Source organism: Dermacentor albipictus, chromosome 1, assembly GCF_038994185.2.
Source record: "Dermacentor albipictus isolate Rhodes 1998 colony chromosome 1, USDA_Dalb.pri_finalv2, whole genome shotgun sequence".
Lineage (NCBI taxonomy): Eukaryota > Metazoa > Arthropoda > Arachnida > Ixodida > Ixodidae > Dermacentor > Dermacentor albipictus.
In genome coordinates this window covers 55,740,422-55,760,145 of record NC_091821.1, presented here as the reverse complement: position 1 = coordinate 55,760,145, position 19,724 = coordinate 55,740,422, and the positions used below count along the sequence as shown (strand labels likewise).

The 19,724-nt window shown below is 47.3% G+C and overlaps 1 protein-coding gene across 1 annotated transcript in view; it reads left to right on the top strand.

The window, feature by feature from the left end:
• LOC139055883 (uncharacterized) overlaps positions 1 to 17,046 on the top strand; it is a 30,073-nt gene extending 13,027 nt beyond the window's left edge. Inside the window, exons 3-4 of the mRNA XM_070533492.1 lie at positions 7,476 to 7,611; positions 16,921 to 17,046. Coding sequence (XP_070389593.1) covers positions 7,476 to 7,611; positions 16,921 to 17,024 — 240 coding nt within the window. The 3' untranslated portion in view covers positions 17,025 to 17,046. The remainder of the gene's footprint in view (positions 1 to 7,475; positions 7,612 to 16,920) is intronic.
• Positions 17,047 to 19,724: the final 2,678 nt, after the last annotated feature.

The window sequence follows — 19,724 nt, the reverse complement described above, 5'->3', positions numbered from 1 at the left end:
CGATGCTCCTCCACAGGACGCCGCTGGCTGGCGGCGCAACATCTTGACTTGTTAAAGGAGCGTTAGGGCGCTGTCCTTTTCGGCGCAGCCCCAGGTTTGTCCAAAGGGCATTCGCAGGATAAATTCTGCATCTTGTAAATTCGGAATCCGGGCTGGTTGAACGGGCACAACAGTATCAGGGTCAGGATCGGTGAGTGGTTCATCCACTGGATAGCGTGATAAACAGTGTGCGTCTTGATGTAATCGGCCCGACTTGTACACTACTGCATAGGAATATTCTTGCAGCCGCAGAGCCCAGTGACCAAGCCGGCCGGTAGGATCCTTGAGTGACGAAAGCAAGCAGAGCGCGTGGTGGTCCGTGATTACAGAGAAGTGCGTGCCATAGATGTATGGCCGTAATTTGGAAACCTCCCAGACGAGAGCCAGGCATTCACGATCTGTAAGGCTTTCATGACTGCTTGCACAGAGCTAAATACTTCTCGTCCATCGATCTTCCATCCGGCTATTGGCAGATTTCAGCTGATGAAATGCACCGCGAGAAGACGGCCTTCATCGCGCCCGATGGTTTATGTCAGTTCAAAGTCATGCCATTTGGCCTATGCAATGCAGCTGCGGCATTCGAACGTGTGATGTACTATCTTCTGCGAGGCTACAAATGGACCACCTGTCTCTGTTACCTTGACGACGTTATTGCATTTTCTCCCACGTTCGGCAGCCACCTTCCGACTCGCTGCCATTCTTGCGATCTTCTGAAAAGCCGGCCTCCAACCTAACTCCTCGAAGTGTCAATTCGGGCGCCATCAGATTACTGTGTAGGGACACCTCGTTGACGCATCTGGTGTCCAACCAGATTCGGAAAAAGTTCGCGGCGTACGCAGTTTCCCTGTGCCACATTCTGCTTCTGACGTGCGCTGCTTCGTCGGCCTGTGTTCTTACTATCGCCGTTTCGTCAAAAACTTCGCCGACGTTGCTCGGCCCTTGACAGCTCTTCTAAAGCAAAACATGCCATTCCATAGGGGCCCGGAGCAGGCTCACGCTTTCGCCGCTCTCATCGGGTTTCTGACCACCGCTCCCATATTTGCCCACTTTGATCCATCTGCACCGACCGAAGTCCACAATCGTGCAAGCGGTCATGGCATCGGCGCTGTTCTCACGCAACAGAATGGTACCGAGTGCTGCGATTGCTTACGCCAGCCTCCTGCTGTCACCTGCCGAAAGAAATTACTCCATCACCGAGCGGGAGTACTTGGGTTTAGTTTGGGCTGTCGCCAAGTTCGCGCCATATTTGTACGGCCGTACGTTTTCGGTCGTTACATACCCCCATGTACCCTGTTGGCTGTCTTCCCTCAGAGATCCGACAGGATGGCTTGGTCGTTGGGCTTTGCGGCTCCATAAATCTTTGTTTGTTGTCAACTATAAGTCTGGACGTCTGTACAAGGACGCTGACTGCCTCTCTCGTCACCCCGTCGATTCCCCTGAGCCTGCTGTGCGTGATCCGGTGACCAGCATGATAGCTTTTTACAAGGACGCTGACTGCCTCTCTCGTCACCCCGTCGATTCCCCTGAGCCTGCTGTGCGTGATCCGGTGACCAGCATGATAACTTACATGACCGACATGCGCGCTGAACAACAACGCGACGAATCCTTACAGTCCATCAATGCCGGAATGCAATCTGGCAGCACTGACGCCAGGTGCCGCATGTTCGTTCTGCACGACGGTATCCTCCACCGCCGCAATATCAACCCTGACGGCCCTGACTTGCTCCTTGTCCTTCCTCGTCATCTGTGATCCGTCGCTCTCGAACAACTTCACGATGAACCGATGGCGGGACACTGGCGTTTTGCGTACATAAGACCGCGTACGACGCCGGTTCTTCTGGGAGGGTCTCTACCGCTCCGTGCGTCGTTATGTCGCACCTTGCGAATTGTGTCAGCGCCGGAAAAAACCTCCCTTGCCACCTGTCGGACGATTCCATCCAATTGAAGTTCCCTCTGAACCGTTCTTTCGTGTAGGCCTTGACCTGCTTGGCCCTTTTCTGACGACGACTCGAGGGAATAAGTGGATCGCAATCGCTACTGATTACGCGACACGCTACGCGATAACAATGGCGTTGCCGACTAGTTGCGCAACAGACGTCACCGATTTTCTCCTCCACGACGTCATTCTCCACCACGGTGCACTTCCACAGTTACTTACAGACAGTGTCCGCTCCTTCTTTTCTCGAGTTGTCGACGACCTCCTCCGCTCTTGTGTTACTGAGCACAAGGTGTCCACCGCCTACCACCCACAAACGAACGGTCTTACGGAACGTCTCAACCGAACAATCACAGAGATGCTGTCGATGTACGTCTCCAACGATCACCACGACTGGAATGCGACGCTGGCCTGCGTGACGTTCGCTTATAACTCGTCCCAACAGGACACCGCAGGATATTCACCCTTTTATCTTTTGTATGGTCGCGACCCCACATTGCCGTTTGACACCATCCTCCCTTTTGTACCACGTGTTGCAAATGAGTACGCTCGTGAAGTCATTTATCGCACTGACATGGCAGGTCAAGTCGCCCGATCTCGTTTATTAGCCTCGCAGCATATACAAAAAAGAGCGTTATGACCGGTGCCATCGCGATGTTAAGTTCGCGCCAGGTGCATGGGTGCTCCTTTGGTCATCATGTCGTCGGGTTTGCCTTGCCCAGAAGCTTCTCTCTCGCTGCACAAGGCCTTATAACGTCCTACGTCAAGTTAACGATGTAAATTACGAGATTGCGCCACTACATATTGATGCATCCTCAATTTCGACACCTGTTGACGTCGACCACGTTTCGCGGCTGAAGCCGTACTTTGCTCGCAATTCTTCGCCTACTGTGCGCCGAAACGGCACCTCCCTACCCGGGGGTGCTGTTACGGAAGGATGAAAGGGAGAGGAAGAAGACTGCACAACGCTGGCTGCTGCGTGTTGTTGGTGGTCAGCCATCTTAACTACTCCGAGTCATTTTGTATATATTTTATGTAAATACAATCTTCTATAGTCCGAACGTCCCCGTAACATATCAATGGGTGCCATGTCAGAGTAATATTGCTGGAGAATTCAAGGAAGGTTGTCATCTTGACTAGTGAAAACAGAGGAAAAGACTGAGTTAGAACATATAGGCAATGAGTGTCGGAGATAGGAGTGCTATTTTCATCATGCAAGGAAATGCAGTTACTGTTGCAATCGGGACTTGTTACTTTCTAGAACTTTCTGAAGTTAATCTTAAGGAGGGATGGTAAGTCTTGAGAAAAATACGTTTGATAGAAACAATTTCGTAAGAGCATGTCATCAGGCATTCCTCAAACTGATCCCAAGCAGACGGCGAATGAGAATTTTTCGCTGTCTTGCCAAAGCCGCTCCTTTTTATTTCTGAGTCGGCACAGAGCCTTGTTAAACAACGGAATAGTTCTATCATTAGTTACAGTTATGAGAGGGACATTCACTTCTATCAATCTTGGCATCTTGTTTTTTATGAGAACCCCGTCCTCTTCTATACTGAACGACTGCAAAAAGAAGGTAATAAGACGCAATGAAAGAAGGACGTAAGCTCCATGTTAATGGCGTTGCAGTTAACTTTATTATAATCTCTAATGTTCTTTGATTTAATTCCTGCAATGGTCGACTGGAAAGCAAGAGTTCCTTGTACTAACATGTGGTCACTAAACCCATTCAACTAATCTATTCGGGAACTAAACTATTCGGTCCATTGTTTCATGCACAGTTGTTAGAATGAAGTCTAAAGTGTTCGAACCGCGAGTTGGGTGAGTAATAGCCTGCGAAAAATTAAATTTATTTATTTCCAAAATTAAGGTAATGAAGTCGGCCGAGTGATTACAAGAAGAAAACAATTGCTCCCAATCAATAAGTGGAAGACTGGAATCACCAAATAGATATACCGTACAATTAAGCCTGACAGGTTCCAATGACATTACTAATGCTACTGCGCAAGTCAGCTAAGAAGGAATGATGAGAATCGAGAAGGTGATAGCAGCCGCCGATCAATACATTTGTCGAATGAAATATGCAGACTACCCAGATACTTTCAATTTAAGAATTTGAAGTAAGGGCGTATGAAGTGTGGATCATTTAATCGTAAGAAGAACACTAACACCCCTTCTGTCAGTGTGATCACATCGACAAGTATTGTAGCTGTTGGCACAAGCAAAGATTTCGCTGTTAGTGATGTCAGCGTTTAGCCATGTCTCAGCGATAACAAGAATACCCGAATGACTATCATCGACATAAGAAGATGCCATATCATGTTTAGAAAGGATACTTCTGACACTCGTGAATTATACTGTTGATAGATGAGTTGGTGCACCTCTCTCTGCCTAAACACGCATCAGTTTGCGTGTAGCTGTCTGCGTGAGCGTATAACTGCGTTAGTGACGGCATCAAATAGACGTAGGCTTCATTCTCGATGCGCAGCTTGTCTACAGAAAGCTTAAACGGCTTGTTCTGAGCTTTCCTGAATTCCAAAAGCTGTCTTCGTTGCCAAAAAAAAATAAAAAATCCTCGCCTATGGAAAATTCTGTCCCCTCCAGCTTACGCCACGCGACAAAATTTGACCCTTATTAAAAAAGACCTGTTTTGCGATGATTGGCCTACACTTCTCTTTATCATGTTTGGCCAACGTGTTAACCCGTTCAGGCTGTGCCCCTGTTAAAGTAAAGTGTAGTTTTTCAAAATACAAAAAATATATTGGGTTTTACGTGCCAAAACCACTTTCTGATTATGAGGCATGCCGTAGTGGGGGATTCCGGAAATTTATACCACCTGGGGTTCTTTAACGTGCACCTAAATCTGAGTACCACGGGTGTTTTCGCATTTCGCCGCCATCGAAATGCTGCCCCCGTAGCCGGGATTCGATCGCGCGAGTTCGTCCTTAGCAGCCCAACACCTTAGCAACCAAGCAACCACGGCGTTTTTTTTTTTTCAAAATGGAACTTCATCATTTTTTGTTCATAAGTTTCCAAGTGTCCATTAGCATGATTTTCCAAACCGATGACGATGATGACATGACAACTATGACCCCTTCTTTTTTTTTTTCGCAAGGACGCGGCAGGCATCCCAACCTTGGCTGATTCCTCATCGGCAAGATGTGGTACAGGGTCTTTTGTAACATCAACTCTTATGAGCAAAGGACTGGCGAATGGGGGTCAGTGCCGAAGGCGGTGCAGTCGTGCAGACTAACACAGTGTGTCATTGAGTCAGCTTCGACGAGGCAATTAAGAAAGGAAAAACTGGCACGCTCCGGATCGTGACGCACGCTGTGAACGGTGGTAAGTCTGTCTATTTCTCCTCCTTCTGCTCCTCTCTAACCGAATGGCAAGTGGCACGTGCTCTCAACATGACGCGTGCCCCGTTAGTCTGAAAGAATTAGTTGGCGTTGGAATGAGAGGAGGATGCGTGCAGTTGCGGCCCTAGTGGTTATATATAGTTGGGTTCTTGAACCCCGACGTTCGATGCCAACAACGAATACTAGATTTGTTTCAAAGACGAAGTGTTTCTTGGCGACTTACTCGCACAATTCTGTGTGGGGTATGTGTTTGAAACTCTTTCGTGGGTGCCGCGCAAATATTCTCGCGGCACTTTTTTGTTTCGCAGGCTTTCTCCAGGCTTGGAAAAAAAACTTATTTTGTTCCATGCATTGAGCAACAGAAAGCTGGATCGATACTCTGTCAGGATAGTCTACAATTTTTCCATTGTCAGTTTTGTTCTAGAATATAATATTTGAGCAGCTGGTTTATTAATAACAACTAATCACGTAATTGCGCGGGATACAAAATAAATAGTCTGACTTGCTCCAAGCGACGTCTAACATGATATTGGTGCTGCGGGCCAGCTACGTGGCACTTGCATAATATTAAATTTTGACGCAAGCTGCGTGGGACACACCATAGATCTTCGACCTCATGCTCACCTCCCCACGCGCTCAGAAAGACTCTTTCATCGACGTTCACGACACGCTGAATCGTCAGGTGTGGCAGACGGCTGCCTTCGCCAAGCACCGATTGCATATTTCTGAATTCCTGCGATGGAAAAACAAAGAAAAGCTCAATAAAAAAATTACTCGACCAACTGGCATTGACGTTTCCTTGATTGATACCTTCTACCACGAGCTTCGACGCGAACACACGACTGCTCTCACAGCTCGTACGTTGCAGAACGATGACACCACAGGCGCACTTAAGCGCCTCGCTGACGCTAGCAGCAGCATGGATGCTGCAAGCTGCAACTTGCTGCTGGTTTCTGTTATTGTTGTTCTAATTTGTACTGTATTGATGACTAGCTGCTTTTATAGTTATGCGTGACTTAATTATACTCCGTTTGAGACCATAGTTACCTATGCCCGAAATGTCATGGCACGAATTATGTGCGCTGACGTTGTACTTATGTCAAATACATTTATTGCATGCGCCTTTATCATGCCAGCAACAAGCGACAACCAGCACCACATAGCCCACTCACATGCATTGTAGACGGCGGAGAGCTTTGCGCCACGATATACCACGTCTGCGAAGTTCGAGACACGGCGCCGACGCTCGCGCTATTCTGCGGAGAGAAGGAGTAGCAGAGCTGACGTTAGTGGGGCAAAAAAGGGGCGTGAGCCCAGCACCGTTTCATACTTGATAGGCAACACTGCTGAAGCTATGCAAGTGAAGAAATTGAATTCTGGAGCTTTGCGTGCCAAAACCATGATCTGATTAGAAGGCACACCGTATTGTGGGAGTCCGGATCAACTTTGACCACCTAGAGAGAGGTCCTTGATGTCCACACAATGCACGGCACACGTGCGTTATACATTTCGCCCCCGTAGAAATGCGACCGCAGTGGCTGCGAATTGTCCCACAACCTCGGACTTAGCAGCGCAACACCAAAGCCACTAAGCAACCACGGCGGGTAGTTATGCAAGTAGTGCAGTAATACATGTCAAGCTCCGAGCGTGTCGCAGTGATTTGTGTGTGCGTGTGCATGCGCGCGCACGCGTGTGTGTGTGTATTTGTTTTTCAGCGTAACAAGAAAGTGGCAACTCCAGATGTGGAAAGATACTGAACTTACTTTTTGCTCACCTGAGCGTTCGTGCATGTCTGGGTCCCCAAGCAACACGGGAGCATTCAGCTCTGCACACGATGCCCAAAGTATATAGACACTATAGTTCGTTGTGTGTGGATTTGCGTGTGAGTGTTTGTTTGTTTTTCAGTGTAGCAACAACCCAAACGCCATTCCCCATAAAGGCAAGCTAGAAAAACTTGTTCACCTTTACTTCCGTCCATGGTGACATAGGAGAATATACATTCGTACTAAACAAACAATGAAATGTTACTACTGCTAAATTAATACGTATAGTAGTTATATATTATTCTTTTGTTTATTAATAAATGATTTTCTTAACTACTCAAACCTGAAACATCACTCAAGCGTGTATTCTTTCTTTTACAGCTAAGCTGTTGGCGCCTCGTTGGTCGGCATTTTTCGTGTCGTCGTCCGGGGGCAAAAATGTGGGCCAATCTCGGAGCTTGTTTAATACCGGGCCGACCCACGGCAGAAGTGAAGCAGGCTTCAAGCACTCGGCAAGGTGAAGCGAAAAGTGCGCACATTCTTTGGAATCACGCATACAACATACAGAACACCATACGTTTCAATAAATAACTAGTTTAAATCACGCATCCGTACCAGATAATTGAGGCGGATAATTGATAATAAGGCGCTCCTGATAACAATGCGAAGCACGTAGCACTTCGTTGTGGCGCAAGCTGCCACGGCGACAGCAGCTTTCAACATGGGGAGTGACGTCACTAACCTTTCGTGTATACAAGAACCAGCCTAACAGCAGATTCTGTTGTTGCAGCACCGCTGTGGGTATGACATGGTACGAAACACTTCATTCGGGTCCCTTCAGGTCGCGCTAGATTCCTAGCGGGAAGCGGGCCGCTCCCACGTAAAGGCCGATCCACACGACGGACCAAACTGCTCTTTTGTACCGCGGTCCGCGCATCACGTGATAGGACATCACCAGTTCGTGCGTACCGCCGTTGGCCCGCGCAAGACCGCGACCCTCGCGGCCCAACAAATCGCCGAGGCTTTTCCCGCTTCCGTTTTGGCGGCGGAGCACATGCAAACCGCAGCGATTTTGGCGTAGCCAACGAGTGTTGTCCGGCAACAGAGTGTTTCAGCCAAATCCAGTCTAGTTTTCGGCTCAGCAAAAGTCAGTCAAGCCAGTCGTTTCATGTCCGCCGTTCCGCCTACACGTGCGTGCAGCAGATATATTTTTTAAACACCGTGTCCTCTTGGAGTGACGAGAAGGTTTTTTTTTTCATTTTGTATACCTCGTTGAGCAGATCCCGGCTTTGTGGGACTCGAGCCGGAATGATAACAATGATAGCACTCTGGCCGAGAGTGTAGCTGGTTGGTCTGCTCTGCCGTCTGCTATTGCGGTCCGCCGTGTGGATGTGCTCTGCGCCGGACCGGACCGCGGCGGGCCGTGACGTCGCATCACGTGACCGAGCGGCCCGCGAACTTGGTCCGTCGTGTGGATCGGCCTTTAGCAACGTACAGTTAGGACCTCTGAGGAGTAGCGTGAATAGCTTGAATAGCGTGAATAGCTTGAATAGCTTGAATAGCGTGAATAGCTTCAAAGGGAAACAGGAACGGCAATACGACCAGCGGCTGCGTGCAGTTTAAATTACCATTACTCCCATTACTGTCATTGCACTAGGAAGGAAGGAAGGAAAAAGTGGAGAAGGAAAGGTAGGGAGGTTAACCAGTATGGCTTAACCGGTTTGCTACCCTACACATGGGAGAGGGATGGGGGAGATTAAAGATGGGGAAGGGGGAGAGGGAGAGAGAGCACATATCACAGCACACACACATGGTCCGTTGGAGTCCATCATTCTGGCATGGTACGCGACGTCACTCTCACAGCCGCTTGTCCAATCCCGTCTCTTTCAAAAACCGAAGTAGTGCCTTTGTCGCCTTCACCTGCGATATCTTCTGTCGGCGGCATGTGAAAATCGTGTCGAGCGACAATGGTCTACTGTCAAGGCGCGCTAGAACAGATGCCAGGGACTGTCGCTGAACGTTATAGTCAGGACAGTCGCACAGAACATGTTCCAGCGTCTCCTCGCAAAGGCAGGCATTACAGAGATCGTTGTCGGCCATTCCAATGCGGAAGGAGTAAGATTTGGTGAAAGCCACCCCCAGCCATAAGCGATAAAGCAGGGTCGCCTCTCTTCGACGCAGTCCAGTTGGCATATAGAGATGCATCAAAGAGGGCAGGTGGTATTGACGGTTGCTCTGGGTGGTCTGGCTGTTTGGTGTGCACCATAGAGATAGCGTGATCTCATGTGCAAACACTCGAAGTCTGCTAGCTGCGTCGGATCGTGAAAGCGGTATGGCCTCTTCTTGTGCGTCCTCAAGAGCTGCCCGAGCGGCATTATCGGCGTCTTCATTTCCAGTGACGCCGCAGTGACTTGGCAGCCACTGAAACGTCACATGGTATCCTTTCTCCTGTGATGTATGGAGTAGGCATCTAATATCGAATACGAGCTGTTCGAATGGCCCGCGATGCAGAGCTGATAGTACAGATTGCAGGGCTGCCTTTGAATCGCTGAAGATTGACCATTGCCGAGGTGGCTCCCGATTGACGACACGAAGTGCAGCGCGAAGAGCAGCTAGTTCAGCAGATGTCGATGTTGTTGGGTGGTCAGTCCTAAAGCTGATGGTAATAGCTTTTGCTGGGACAACCACAGCACCGGACGAACACTGGATGTTTGTGGAACCATCGGTATAAATGTGTTCCCTGTCCGCGTACCTCTCGTGCAGAAGAAGCAGAGACAGTTGTTTGAGCACAGGCGACGACAGTTCAGACTTTTTTCCGATTCCTGGTACACTGAGATGGACTGTAGGGCTGATAAGACACCAAGGGGGTATCGATGGTTTAGATGCAGCGGTGAAGCCCGATGGCAGTTTGTCGTTGTATTTGATGATAGTTTTAGCGAATGATGATTGGTGCCTGTCCGAAGGTAGTGCTGCAAGGTGGTGATAGGTGGCACGTGCAAAATGTCTGATGTGCGTTCTCAGGGCTTCCACCGTAATGTGAGTTCGCATTGGATGGTCCCGAGCAATCGCAATAGTTGCCTCTGTTGAGGTGCATCTGGGCAAACCAAGGCAGACTCTGAGTGCTTGAGCTTGTGCTGCCTGCAGAACACGAATATTTGTCTTGCAGGTGTTGGTCAGTACAGGTAGACTATATCTTAGAAAACCGAGAAAGAGAACTCTGTAGAGTTTAAGCATTGCGTCTACTGACATCCCCCACGTCTTTCCTGCCAAGTATTGAAACAACTGGGAAGTTGCTGTCAGGCGCCGTTTCATGTAGGCCACGTGCGGGCTCCAACAGAGGTCTCGGTCAATTATTACGCCAAGGAATCTGTGGGTTCGGACATAGGAAATAGTCCGCCCATTGATTGAGATGATATAAGGCGTTATCGGTTTGCGAGTAAATGCTACTAGTGCGCATTTTTCTGGTGATATGCTGAGTCCCTGTTTACACAAGTAGTTCGCTGTCAAAGTGGCCGCTCTTTGAAGTCGCGCACGTATCTGAGGACGTGTGACTGCCGAAGTCCAGACACAGATGTCGTCAGCGTATATTGAAATTTTGATGGTAGTTGGCAAGTACTCAGCAAGTCCAACAAGAGCGAGGTTGAATAGCGTCGGGCTGAGAGCACCGCCTTGAGGAACGCCCCTGCTGGTATAGCGTCGCGTAGTTGGGCCATCGTCAGTTAACACAAAGAATGATCTTGCAGATAGGTAGCTTGCAATCCACAAAAAAACTCGACCACCTAGGCCAACCGTCGCAAGGGCGTCGAGAATGGCCTCATGTAATACGTTATCGTATGCCCCTTTCACATCTAGGAATAAAGCTGCAGATAAACGCTTACGGGACTTTTCGTGCTGGACATAGGAAACGAGATCAACTACATTGTCGATAGAAGAGCGGTCACGTCGGAAACCAGCCATGGAAATCGGATAAATCTTGTAGTATTCAAGGTACCATTCCAGGCGGCCAAGGATCATCCGTTCCATTATCTTTCCTACACAGTCATTGTCAATTGTCATTGTCATTGTCACAGTCATTCCTACAATTTAGTCATTGCACTAAATTACCATTACTATCATTACTCTAAAGCAACAAAGGATCGCATAGCCCCCCTCAGTAGTTGTAGCGGTGGTTTTCAACAGCTTCGCAGGTGATCCACTTTCGTAGCACCGGGATGGCGAGTTAATTTTTTTTCCCAGTGTCTAGCCTAATTAAGCGACCGTGGATCGGCCCCTAGCCATTACCGGGCTGAGACGACAGAACGCACCACGCGCTTTGGAAATCGAGCATTTATTCACTCCACTTCTCCAGTATTACTATTCTTTCGTTTTGCTTTTGGTGGTGTGTAAAATCAGCAACGCACATTCTTACATTCTTCGCAATAAGAAAAATAGAAAGAAAGAAAGAAAGAAAGAAAGAAAGAAAGAAAGAAAGAAAGAAAGAAAGAAAGAAAGAAAGAAAGAAAGAAAGAAAGAAAGAAAGAAAGAAAGAAAGAAAGAAAGGAAAAAACATTCTGAGGTTCGGAAGCGTCAGTGGTGTCTGTCTATCGTTACCCAAAGCTGAACTAATTTTCATGCTTCAAAAAGAAAAAGAAAGATCGAAATACATGTATCTTTCAGGAAATAAATAATAGAGTAACGAAAATTCCCGTATATAAATATACAACTGAATATGCAATACCCTAAAGTCGTCCCTGCTGCCGACTTTGTTCTCTTCCACGTGCCGAAACGACTGAGCGTGGAAATTGTCAGCACCTATTCTTTGTTATGCTATCGGCGCTCTTTAACTGCTGCATGCAACTGTCTCGACGTCCTCACTAATTTCGCTGGTCGCCGACGTTTAATGAGCGGTGACTCACGACCGCACTACTTTAGTCAGCACTAGAGTGCTGCTTCATTGCATCGTCCGCGAAATGTTTCCTGAAGCGAAGCTCAACAGTTTCGCGTCTCGATCGGGAAGCTGCTCGGCCTGCATAATCATGCCGCTCCATAAATAATCTATAAGTTTTAGATTTGAACGCGTTTTCATTTTCACTGCAGGCCTCATCGTTTGATGTTTGCGAGGAAATATGCTTAGAAACTCCTTTCGACTACAGACCGTCCGTCCGCTACACTGACATGTAAACGCGAGAGCAAACCACCAAAGGCGCTATATACCGGGGAATCTATACGAGCTTCAAATCGAAGCAGATTCCTTTTCTTTTAATTTTTTTATGTTTGTTCTTTCACTACGGCGGACACTACACAGCAGAGCAGCCCTCATAGTCCATTACATAAATTATTTAGCTTGCTTATTAACTTTTTAATTGGTGGTTTCAACGCGAACGTTCCAAAGGCAGTACTGGAGGAGCACGGCACACTAGACAAGAGCAATTTAAGCGATATTAAAAGCGTCATTCGTTGTCGAGAAATTGGTCGATGAATATTACACCACAATCGATCGCATGGAGAGCCCCGGAAGAACAGCCCCCATGATGCTTCCCGCCTCGTTTGGTTTCGTTTCGTCAGCGAAATGAGCCCAGTCGGCGCCTTTTATCGTCTTGTCTCATGTCTCGGTGACCTATCTTCGCTTGCTGCACAAACGCGCCACGACGAATTGGATGCCTTATCAGGTCATCGCAGCGAGCTGCTCTACATCATGACAAAATGTCGAGAATAACGTGGGAAGTGTTTTCAGTACTGTTTGTGCCCTCTGTTTCGGAATCGTAGCGAAATAAAGCGAGTTTTTGACGTGGCCAGTTTCAACAACGGTTGAGTGCCGAGCAGTAGCTAAACAAGGAGTGTTGTTAAGCCAGCGTTTCGACGAGGAAATTTGTCTTCGTCCGAACCCTGTAGACACGCGTTGTAGACGCACGGAGTACCTGGTGATGACAATTCTTCGTGTCGAAACGTTGGCTTCAGCGACAGCGATGTGCTTTTAAAACCACATAGATTACATTTTTATGCGAAGCGTACTAGCCGCACAACCACGCTCTTCCTTGCTGCGCCGCGCGTGGCCGCGTAGCTACCATATGACGTCATAACAGCTGCGAAGGCTCAACTCGTGCGCTCGCTTGCGGCCGCGTAGCTACATAGCCGGGTCTCAGCTCGTGCGCTCGCCTGCATGAGTTGTTTCTTCGTCTAGCCGAACCAAATATAGCCAAGCAACAGCAGTTCACCAGGCTAAACAGTGGTTCAACAACTAAAATAAAGGCTAGTATGCTTCGCATCCTGGGCTTAACCTTAGCTAAGCCACAGCCATTTTTTTTCTTGTGCGGCCATCTCCTCTAATGCTATAACATTTCAGTGCTGACTGCAAAACAAGTATCCAATTATAACGATAATTATCGAACCCACTACGATGGCTAATCCACCATCTAGTGCACGCGCGTGCTTAAAGAACGAATAGCGAAAAAAGCCTCACCGCATCGGTTACATCCTATTTTCAATTTGTTTCATTAAAGAAGATCACCCGGTCTATATATATATATATATATATATAGAGAGAGAGAGGGTGGAGGAAGAGTTTCGCTACCACTGCCACCACCACGTTGATTGCGGTGTCAGAACAAAGAGTCACCGACAGCTTTCGTCGGGCGGAAAGGTGACGTCACATTCATCATCATCATCAACGTCTGCGTCGTCCTATTTCAGAGTGGGTGGGTGGGTGGCTGTGTGAGTGAGTTTGCGCACGTGCTTTGTCTTCGTTTTTATTTCCCTCCCTTTATTTCATTTCTCCCTATCTTACCTGGAATGCCATATTCCAGTAGAGGATCGTTAGAGTGAAGTAGTCGGAACTGAAAAAAATATATACACCCTATCGCCATAGTTGACCCCATACTATTTTTCCTGACTACAGTAAAATTTTCCTAAGTACAGTAGGTTGACTCTCAATCAAAAGATCACATAGTTCATCTTTACTGAAACGCATATTCGTGCGGATTCTGCCACCGTTTCCTTAATAAGAAAGCTCGGTGAACACGCTGAGAAGAGATTAAGGCAACCTGTTTACGTATAAATTGTTGTAGTTACTGAAATGGCGCGTTTAAACCAAGGTACATATTATCCATGGATACTCAGGAAATCATATCAAAGCGAATAGTTTTCTAGCGCTTTTTTACCCGTTTTCATGTTAGCTTGTTTTCGTGGCCTGCGATTGGTGGTCGGGCTTTCAGCGCCGATACAGAGGCGCCGATGCTAAGGTCGTGTGCTCAACCCAACAGAGTTGTAAGGCGTATTCTTCGCCGAATGCCAACAGCAACCGTATAAGACTAAAGAACTTTCGATGCGGATGTAATTTTCACCAGCCTATGAGTTCTACATATCGTATTTGCAATGGTAAAATAAATATCATATTAAATGTTATTAAAGTTTCACGGCTAACGTGTAGGTTGCGAAAATAGGGAATGGGTGACATTTAGCAGGCTGAGCTCGGCACCATTTTAGCCATGCCTCTGTAACATCGTCTGTTAAGCGTAACAGAGTTGTGCGTGCAAGCGCATGGCCGGGCCTGCCGACACGTGCTGTGGCGTGACAGCCTTGCGTATGTCCGAAGCTTTGGATGCTGCGGTGGAGCTCTCGGGCTGGACTGCCCACATTTTCTCCCACTGCCCCCTCTCATTTCTCCACGTAAATGCGCAATGAAACAACAAACGGTACTTAAATGTCCTCACGGCAAGAAGCACACGCCGTCAGGCGCATCCTTCTTGTAATAAAGCATATGTTTTTCTAGAAGCTTCCGGCGATTCGCTTACATTGACAGTCATCGTCGATGGTTTCTGCAGAATTTTTCTTGCCCTTCTTTTTTTTCAGTCTTGTAGTTTTTCGTGTCTCTTTTTCTGTTTTCGTTTCTTTTAAAGTGTGTTAAAGTGTATTTTTTCTTTTGTATGCCTGTTTCTTCACAAGGCAAATAAGACAATACACGGATACCTATGAAAGTGTAATCGAAACCGGCGTTTCTTTTCTCTACGGCTGATCGTTCACTATAATGTGGTTCTACTGTATCATTCTACTTTTTCCTGCCTGCCTCTCTCTCTCTCCTATATACGCACACATTTCCTAATCTCACGTTACTGAAAGGCAGCCGTGCAAAGGCGCACACGCAAGTAGGAACGAAAAGGACAACACAATGCAATAACGCAATACAAAGGGCGCTTACGATGTCCGTTTGATTCCCTCTTATGTTGACGTTTCCGCGGCTGCCTTACAGTAACAGACATGCCTATCAAGTTTCAGTCGTTCTTTCCAAATCTTGTCGCACTGCGTAATCCTCTGCCGTCCTCAACTGCGTTTTCTTTCCCTTGGCGCCTATTCTGTAACTCAGAGTGCCGGGTAGTTGACCTGAAAAATTATGTGACTTGTCCGAGTGCGCACATTTTTTTGCCCATTTTTTTTCCTTAGCCATACTGTCTGACGTGATAGTTCTGCGGAAACCCCCAAGGTAGAGGAGGTAAGTTCTCAATAAAGGGGAAATGAGACATCCACCCAATCGTAGCAATTGCTACAAAGGAAACCCATACGGATTCCTCGAAAGAAAAGCCTCGCAGTTGAAGTCTTTTTTTTCTTCTTTCAACTGCGAGGCTTTTCTCTCGAGGAACCCGTATGGGTTTTCTTTGTAGCGATTGCTACAATTGGGTGGATGTCTCATTTTTTCTTTACTAACCATGTCACGTAACAGCGTTAAAAGTCTGAACTGCCATTCTTTATTTCTACCTCGCGTAACTCGATCCATAGCACTGACGCCTGATAACGGAGCACTTAGCTCTGAGCAATGTACACACATTGCTGCAGAATGGGTATATACTGATTACGTGCCTTGACAGCACGACCCCACCTATACTGCTACGATGGGCGTGCGTGGCGTTCTGCTTAACGGCGCGTACGCGCGAACTTGTCGCAACGCACATGAAGAGCGTCAGCCTGCTAAAAGTAATAGCGAGCACTTAACGTGAATGAATGGGTTATGTTAGACGCACGAAAGAAAACCTCCCACAGCCGTATATTTATAACGTTGGTGTTGAATTATAAACTGAGTGAACTGGGCCATTACGTCCTATCTAATTTCTTGAGAAAGGAACAAAAAAGAAAGAATGGTTGCGAAGATAAATTTGGCGAGAACCCGGGTAGGTGGAAGAAGAAAACAAGGAATAAATTAAGCTGAAACGCTGAAAGTGAAACGAATAAAGCGGGATGGCAAAAAGAGAGAGATAGAGAGACTTGGCACCACCACGCTTCGCCTTCTCAGAAAACCACCCCGGATAGCATAATCAATTTTGACAAATATATAAGAAACTATTAATAAATAAAGAAAATATGGCGTACGGGGGGCGGGGGCGGGGGGAGAGAATAAATAAAACTGCACGCTTTATGTATTCATTCAATTTCCCTCTACATTCCACTCTATGCAATAATATTAGATAGGACACTCGCCGGCCTTCGTCCTCTTGGTGAACGCAAAAAAAAGAGAAAAAGGAAGACGAGCCCATCCAGAGAATGCTATCGCACTAATGTCGCTCAGGTGCACACCATGAGACACAGTGCGGTATTTTTCTTTCTTCTTTTTTTTCCTTCTCTTTTATTACACTGCAATGCGGGCTACCGTATAGAGATGTTCGTGCTGCTGTTGATTTTTTTTTTCGCCCCTTTATTTTCTTCTCCGTGACATAGATATTGTTGTCAAGTGTCCACTGAGATCGCACAATGCGGAATTCCGGTTCTCAGTGTGAGGTCACTAGAATTTAACCAGATTAACCGGAAGACATCTCCGGTTAGCTACCTGTGGCGACGCGCTCTCTGCAACATTTCTGCGCAGCCTCCGCCTCGTCGTCGTCCACCCCGACGAAGCAGGGCTGCGTGCTGCACCCCGTGGCCGATAAGGAACACCGCCACCGCTGCATCACTGCCCACCGCCGGTGACAGGGAAGATATGTAAAGCAGGCAGCGGTTTGCTTGAAGAATACACTTGCTAACCGGATGCGTCAAGCGCAGGTCTGATCACCTGCTATACTGCTGTGGATGCAATAAACTGCCGTCATTCTTCCAGTGTGGGCTGTTGCGTTGACTGGGGAACGAATCCCAACATAGAGAAAGAACAGCGGTTTGTTGCATCAGCGGCAGTATAGCAGGTGATCAGACCAGTGCTTGACGCGTCCGGTTAGCAAGCGTATTCTTCAAGCCACGCAGCCTGCTTTTCGCATCTTCCCTGTCAGCGGCGGTGGGCGGTAATGCAGCGGTGGCGGTGTTCTTTGTCGGCCACGGGGTGCAGCACGCAGCCCTGCTTTCTGCGCAGCCGGAGTCTGCTCCGTTGTTCTGCTCCGTTGCTCTGCTAAGCACAAGCTAGGTCGCGAGTTCAAACCCCGGCCACGGCGGCCGCATTTCGATGGCGCTGAAATTCAAAAACACACATGTACTTAGATTTAGGTGCACATCAAAGAACTCCAGCTGGTCAAAATTAATTCGGAGTCCCCCACTACGCCGTGACTCATAATCATCATCGTGGTTTTGATACGTAAAACGCTACAATGTAGTTTTTACAGTTTATCAAGGCACCCCGTAGTCGCAAACAGTCATTCCTCACTCAGATCGCTCAATCCACTCAGTCGCCCACTCAGAGAAGCCGAAATGTTTAGACCACTAGACTACATACGAAAATCAGCGCGAGTGGCTGTAAAGACGCCGCAGCGTTACTCAATACAGATCGCGCGTGCGACTAATTGTGAATGTGGTATACACTGTGAGCGAAATGCTTGCTGCTGGAGGTAGTAACTCTGAGTGACATAACGCAAGAATGCTGCGTAAATTTCAACTCTCGTTACGATGGCGAGTGTGCGCGTTTGCATGAAACGAGGGGCAATAACCACACGATAAATGTTATAACCGAATGCATCCTCATGACGTCACAGGCAGAATTATTACAACCAGCAGTGGGAAAGAACGCTGCTGCCAGAACTGCAAAAAAAAAAAGACCTGCACAGGCCCACAGTGAACAGCGAAACGAATGCACAGCTATATAAGTAGGATTAGGCGAGGCGGACGAATCATATCGCATGCCTGCGTATCTGCCCAAAGCGTCTGTGTCCGGCGGAGATGCTGCCATTTACCCAAGAACTGACCCCTGTGTATTGTCACAAATTTAGGATTCCGACAATATGAGCTTAAAATAATGATTTTAGATCTTTTGGCGTCGATACTAGTTCCTGCAGGTGACTTGAGTTTCCGTAGATGGAAGGAACTTTGGGCTGTTATAGCAGACATTTCTTAGTCTCGCGTGCAGAACTGCCCAGGAGGTGCTTCTTTGTGGCATCGGAAGATAGGCATGATCGAGGCAGACAAGTTTTCAGTAACTACGTGAGCAAAAAGAAAAAGAAAAGAAAGATAGCCATCCCCGGAATCTTATGCGGCTCTCACAGAAGACGGAAAGTGATAGCTCAGGAATATTTGTAGATTTACATTAAGCGGTCTCAACGACATGCTCAAGAAGCTTCGGGCTATATTGGCATTGAAGGCCTTCACTGTATCGAAAATAATGCGAAATATAATAACAAACTAAATGAAAGGTAAATAAAACGCAGTGTGCCGTTTAGGAATGTTAAACCCCATTATTTAACAGCTATTTCTGAAATTCACATGAGTCTAACCTGCTATTAATGGACGCATAGCAATATATTAACAGTGCAATTGTCGACGAAGACAAGAAGGTGACGACTTCCAACTGCTTCATTTGTTAGAGTACATATATATATATATATATATATATATATATATATATATATATATATATATATATATATATATATATATTGCAAACAACATGAAAAACTGATACGAGACGACAAGTGATCAACCCTGTCAGAAGAAGTTTATTGACTGGTGCCGGAAAATGAAGTAACCAACCCTGTCAGGTAATAAAAAAAACTAAAGGCAAAAGCTAAAAAGATTAGGTATCTGTTTAAGGAAGCTGACGCCCCCTGCGTGTTGAAGTTTCCACAGCGAACAAGAAACAGGCAGCAGAAAAGAAAAACCTAGCCGTTGTGCTGTATATTCCCAACATATCGCATGGGCTAAAAGCGATAGGCGAACGCGTTAACATGCGCAAGATGCTCTCCGCTCCGAACAATTTGATGAAACTGTGCGACGGTCAGCATAATCATGCCGGCAAGGTTAGCAGCTTCCGCACGAAACATCGTGCGCAATGTGTGCGGATGCGCTGCGAGTGCGGTGAGTAAAATCCCTCTGACATGCAGAAAATACTGTGCTGGGCAATGTGGCCGCCGCGCGAACGACCGGTTGCGCGAGTGCATGACAATAGCACAAGGCAGGGTTTAGAGGGACATTTGGCCGCGCATTGCCAGCGGTGTGGTTGGGAATCCGAGCCTCAGTTCGGCTCTATGGTTGGCAAGTTGTGGAAACAGACTCACAAGGGTAAGAATAAAAGCCGCTGAGATGTCGGATTGTGCCACGTTATGCGACCGTCTACCCTCACTTTCTTTATCTAGCAAGGAGCTGCAATTTTTGAATGTTACACGTGCAGGCCATACAGATCTTTCTGGGCTTTTACCTTTTGCATTCTGTTGCCCAAGCTTAATTGATTACGTGTCTTTGACGCGTCAGTTTTTC